The following is a 6,078-nucleotide window of genomic DNA, read 5'->3' as shown; positions in this document are numbered from 1 at the left end:
AGAGAAGCATGCACTTGGTTGCCTGTGCTGCAATTTACTACCATTATTTTCCTAATGCAAGTTTTCCACAGTGAAATGTGACAGCATATCTATATATGCTGTTTAATCTAGATGTATAATTTTAACTATCAGGCAAAGTGAAAAATCCATACAGATCTAAGCTTCCATTTCAAGCACAGTGCAAGAAGAGCTGAAGTAGAAGTCCGTCCTACACATCACTACCCTTAATTTGTGGCTTAGTACATTTCACACAGGAACATATGGAAGAATCGTTGCCAGTGTTTTTAAGTAATTTTAACCATGTTATTACTGCAGAACACAATTTCATTGCTGTGTGATGTGCTTCAAATGCATAGATAAAGAGATGAGAGACACTTTCAGACACACTTTAATGTCAAAGACCTCTCATAGGCCATATGGACAATCAAGTATCAACAGTCTGGTATGGCAAAACTTCTGCACCGAAGCAACATGGTACAGCTCTTAGTCTTCCAAAGTACTTAACTCCAAAATTGAAGAGCTCACTGGTTTTACAGGCATTGATGATTCTAAAAATAAATGTCTATGTTGTTAGCCAAGAATGGTCAAGCACTACAGCATTAAAAACACTATTCTCTCCTAGCCGTTCCCAGTGTCCGCTAGACACTACACCCTGTTGACTGCCCGTTGACTCTACTGAAGAGCATTTGTAAAAAGCATGAAACTATAAGCGCATGTGTTAAACTGTGATAAGGTTATTAGTGGTGCAGAGGCACAAAAACATTAAGTTGTCACAGCAGCAAAGATCCCAATCAGCATTTAAGATGTTCATTTAGCATCTCAGATTACCTTATACAAAGATGACAAAATTGTTTTTTGTTGGTTGGTTGGTGTTTTTTTTTTTTTTTTTTACACTGATGTAGAATCTATGTATAACAGCACACAAAACTACTCAAACTGAAGTACACAACATTTCTTAAAAGCACTAAAATGATTTAAGCCCTACTCAAAAAAAGAAAGAGCTTACTAAAAGCAGAAGAAGGAAAGCTGCACATATCCAGCACTTCTGTTGCACCACCAGAGGCCGAGCAATTCAGTACTGCAGATGAAATACTTGGACCCTACTCTGTTGCAATACAATGTTAGAACCAGTACAGTTCATCCTAAATCCTGATCAGTTTGACAACAGACTGTTCCCCAAACCAGCCCCTAGAAGTCCATTCATCAATCAGCCATTTCACTAATGCGCTCCATCCCAACAATCTCTCTCACACCAAGGAGGTGTGGGAACCAATGACTTGGTATGATCTGGCTCATGGGAAAACAATCTCTAAGTACAAGGACTTTCCTACCCTTTCAAGGGCAGAACACAGTGTTTCTATCTGTAGAGAGAGAGATATTAGGGAGCTATGAAGGCTACAAGAAGAACAAATCCATCAGACTCTACTTGAGAAGAGTTTTGAAGGGCGCTTACTTTGCCTACCATTTCTCACTCATCCTAAATAACTTAGGCACACTAGTTTTAACAAACACCACTTTGCAAAAAACAGATGCTCTTTAATGGGTGAGATTTTACCTTTCGAGCCTGTTCCTCAGCTCGTTCTTTCTTGATTTTTTCCAATTCAGCCAGAAGAGCTGCAGTGTCATCATCATCACTGTCTTCCAAGTCCTCATCTTCATCATCTTCCTAATAGCAGCAAATGGAAACAAGAAGCAACTCTTTCATTTCATGTAATAAAACCAGTCCTGGTCTGCCCAGCTAAGGCTGCAATTTGCTGCTGGCTAGTTTCTGAAGTACTTGGGTACTTGTATCAGCAGCAAGTACAATACAAATGGTTTATTTGCTTTTGTACAGTTAAGTCAAGACAAAAGTATGTCTGTGGTTTTTGGATGACTGTAATTAATTTTTTATAATTCAAATGCTATGTAACTGACAGATTCTAGAGAATGACTGTCCCTAATCACTCTCTGATCATTGTAACATAAGTCATTATAGTAGTATGCCTGAATATCCTGTCCAATATTGCTGGGACCAAACATAACAGAATTAAAAAACCCTCATCTTACTGTCAAGCCTTAGACCTAATTCCTAGATGTCAGCATGAGGAGAGGAGCCAGCAGCAAGACTCCGTTGCTTATGCTGACAGTCAGTGTATCTCAACAGTTCTACTTTAGGGGAATTCTAACCCAGTAGATGACTGAGTCTAAAAAGTCACTCATCCCCCATACTCAGTGGCATTTTCAGTTCCTGGTGTGCTTTCCAAGAATACCATTACAGCATGGACTAGAATCCTCTGAACCACTCTGGACTTCCACCAAGCATAGTAACTGTAAAAGGAAGATCTGTTGGAACCTGTCTTAAATCTTTAGCAAATCTAAAAGTATATATTCTATTAATACCAAATCCTGAAGGCAGGACAATGAAAGGAAATTAGACAGAAAAGAGATACATACATCAGTAAGCGGATCATCTGCATCAAGATTTGCTGCAGGAATCTGGTCTAGCCGAGGCTTCTTAGACACAGAAGATGATGTTGTGTGTTCTATGGCATAAGATTTTTTTTAAAAAAAAAGAAAACAAACCAAAAGAGTGACTAAGTCACTTCATTTAACAGCATCTAATGTCAGAAAGCAAAAATCTTCACACAGATTGCATTAGAGTAGGAGATACAAGCTTATGGTTACTTTTTCCCCACTTCTCAATCTTAATGCCCATGCTAATTTCTCCCCTGTAGGTATCCTCAAGGGAAGCAATAACATCCACAAACTTACAATTTGACCTAAAAAAAGTTTTTTGAAGTCATTATTTCAATAAGAAAGAATAGCAGAAGAAAAAGCTGTGGAGAAATATCCTTATTCTATATATCCAATTGGAGGGTTCCCATTGGAGACCACCCCAAAGCTCTACTGTTGGCCAGTTCGGTCCAAACCACATCTGCTTTCGTCTGTGAACTTGAAAGCCCCACATTATCTCTACATTTCCCATCTAAACCTAAAGTACCTAAATTCTGTCAAGTTTAATATTATAAATTTACTATTTCTCAAAAAGCATACCTTTGATTCGTTTTAATTATCACTTCACTATATCTGAACAGAATCGCATACTTTAAAAAACGGATTTATTGTTACACTGGTGCTGCAACACTACAAGATGAGTCATTTCCCTTCTCCTTCCTGTCGCGCTTGTCCAAGTACAAAAAAAAAAGCCCTTTATTAGCAGTACATACTTGTTGCCAATTCATTACAATCATATTGTATCAACAGGCCTGCATGATGGCCTATGCGTTTCTACTGCCTGGCCTACATTTTTTGCTAGCGCGAAGCCGGCATGAAAGCCAGCGGACATTCCCTTGCAGGTCAACAGCTCTGAACTATCAGACCAATACCCAAAATTCTACACTCATGACATGCTGTCTGCAACCCGCAAACTTCTTGCAACACCGAGTTTTGTGCAAAAGCAATGCCACACAAAGGTACTAAGATTTTTTGTTTCTTTTTTCTTTTACCTCTGGTTGGTCTGTCTCTATTCTTTTCTCTTGCAGCAACCCGTTCTCTCTCCTCCAGCTCCCTTCTGAAATCACGGTTACGCACCTCTTCAGGAGCATCCTGAGTGGTCTGTCTAAAACAACATGAGGGGAGTGAAAAAAAGCTGAAGTTGACAGTCTGCAGCTGGGAGCAATTTTTTCAAGGAGGCCAATAAATCCTGGGGTGAACAGGTAAGTGTAGAGAATAAGAACTAGGCACCATGTAGACATAAGTTTCTTCATCAGCCCCCTTCTCTGTATGCATTACACAAACAGAGGCATGCAATGCCACACACACATGCTCCTTCCAGTGGCCCTCAAATGAATTAAAAGACCATACATAAATTCCTACAAAAACAGAACGACCACATCTACCTCTTGTAGCTATGTCTAAATCTCCTTTTCTCCAGCAGTCCAAGCCCAGTGTCCCACCAGGGATCCACCAGCACTGTGGTCAGCTTTCCTCACCATTTTCTCAGCCCAAATTGCTGCTGCAAACAGAGTCTCTAAGGCTTACAGATAAGATCAAGGCTAGAATATACTTTTCATAAAGCTTTTCCCCTCCAAGAGACATAGGAGACAATCTCCCACGACCATAAAAAAAACTTGGGAAAACAGGCAAAATACTAGCTGTAGTGAAACATGTTGCAAATACATGTTTTTGCCTCTTTTATGTAACAGATGCTGGCCAAAAGCAACAGACTATTTATATTTGAGTCACACAAAGTTCCACCTAGAGAGCACTGAATTTTCTGTGGAAATCTTGAAAAGAACTAATGAATAAAACCAACCAGCAATTCCTTCACCTTTTTGTGAACCCAGTGCTGGAAATAAGAGTGCCTGGAAGAAACCCAGACTTAAGCCATTATAAATACACTGTGTGCACAGCCTGTCTTTATGATGAAGTATTTCATTTGCTTTTGTAATTAAAAACCTGAACTTGGAATCCCTGATACAGCTGGAAATCCCCCCAAACCCTGTGTCATTCAAGTGAACATGAGTGGAACTGAAACACTGAACTTTTCCTGCAATGATGCACTCCTGGCAATTTAACAAAGACAACTTTGTATTAGGTATTTGGGAGAAAGAACAGATGACACTTAATGCCCCCTCCATCTCTCTCTCTCACGCACACAGAGGGACTTGTAAAAACATACACTGTATATTCCTGTACATATTTGTCCCCACACACTTCTTTCAAAGCAACAGACTGGTGTTCCGAACCCAATTTTGTTTAAAGAAACAAACCACCAGCAATTTTCCCATAACAACGAAATGTGTTAAACAGCACTTTTTGTGCTGTCGATTTTGGTATTCTCCAAAACGCTCCAACTCCATACATATTCTTCAAAAACAAAGAGGAAGGAGGAAAGAGGTAAAAGGGTAAGCTCTTCCCCCCAAAAAAGTGGAAATATAAAACTTTAATATCACTGACAAGAGTAAAATTAGTTAGATGAAAAAAAAAAATTTTTAGGCTGACACATTTCATTTACATTCTAGGTACCTGTATCACACTGATTCTAGATTTCATTTAATCTTTCAAAAGGATAACGAAGATTTTTTATGCATTTCAAACAAATGAAAACATTGCTAAGATTCTATTATCTTTCTCAATGATTAAAGCAATGTCCTCTCCCAGGACCTGCATCAACCACCTGCAGTGTTTACCTTTAGCTCTTCTAACACATACAACTCCCTGAGCGCTATTCCATGATTTCCCTGCCTCCTCTTTAAATCCTTCCCCAGTGGTCCTTTGCCAAATACATGATGCGGTTTTCCTGCTTTTAAGATGTGCTCAACTTTGCTCCTCTTATCCCATATTTCTCTGCAAGTGACAGCACCCTCCATGGCTCAGTGAGCTCCTGCTGTTCCCAGACAACTTTCTTTCCACTCCACTACCTGAAATCTCCAAATCTCACCTACTTCTGACAATTCACTTCCATCAGCAGTAATAAATACAACTAAAATTAAATCTCTCCAATTACTTGCAACGCATTTGATGTCCTAACTCTACTTTTGAGACTTACACTTTCAGCCCACTCATTCAGCACCACTGTACAATCTCTGGTTTGTGCTCAGTGTCAAGCCCATGAACATCTACTGTGAAAAATTTAAGAGTATCACTCATAATAAAAAAAATCATTCCCAGCCTGTTTTGCCATAAGACCAAAAAAACCCAAATACTAACCTGTATTTGATTTTAGTATGAGAAGGAAGGTCTCTGCTGGAATATTGTTTGGATAGCTGACTTAAGTCTCCTTCACCTTTTCCTCTTCCTCCTCTTGCAGGTTCAAATGTTGGCCTCGCTGCTGTCGTCATTTTAACTACTACAGAATCAAGGATAAAAAACAGTTATTACTACAACTTACGGTGAAAGACATTCACCAGAAGCTACTTTGTTCCTGGAATTGTAGTGGCAATGTCAACTCCCACTTACACAACATCAGCTATCACTTGCCACGTGATCCTCAAAATTGAAGGAGCTTTTTATTGACAGACTTCATTCAGATTTTCAAAAGAAAGTCTATTCCCATGTGTTTGAAAGATGATACACAGCCTCTAACAGGAATGTGAA

The 6,078-nt window shown here is 39.2% G+C and overlaps 1 protein-coding gene across 1 annotated transcript in view; it reads right to left on the bottom strand.

Annotated features, from left to right (window-relative positions):
• CWC15 (CWC15 spliceosome-associated protein) overlaps positions 1-5,834 on the bottom strand; it is a 14,735-nt gene extending 8,901 nt beyond the window's left edge. The window contains exons 1-4 of the mRNA XM_009881167.1: positions 5,692-5,834; positions 3,486-3,598; positions 2,434-2,522; positions 1,556-1,666 (exon numbers count right to left, since the gene is read on the bottom strand). Coding sequence (XP_009879469.1) covers positions 1,556-1,666; positions 2,434-2,522; positions 3,486-3,598; positions 5,692-5,822 — 444 coding nt within the window. The 5' untranslated portion in view covers positions 5,823-5,834. The remainder of the gene's footprint in view (positions 1-1,555; positions 1,667-2,433; positions 2,523-3,485; positions 3,599-5,691) is intronic.
• Between the last annotated feature and the right edge of the window lie 244 nt (positions 5,835-6,078).

This window comes from Charadrius vociferus, unplaced genomic scaffold (genome assembly GCF_000708025.1).
Source record: "Charadrius vociferus isolate BGI_N301 unplaced genomic scaffold, ASM70802v2 scaffold1, whole genome shotgun sequence".
Classification (NCBI taxonomy): domain Eukaryota; kingdom Metazoa; phylum Chordata; class Aves; order Charadriiformes; family Charadriidae; genus Charadrius; species Charadrius vociferus.
Note: the sequence above shows the minus strand (reverse complement) of the source record. Positions and strands in the feature narration are given on the sequence as shown.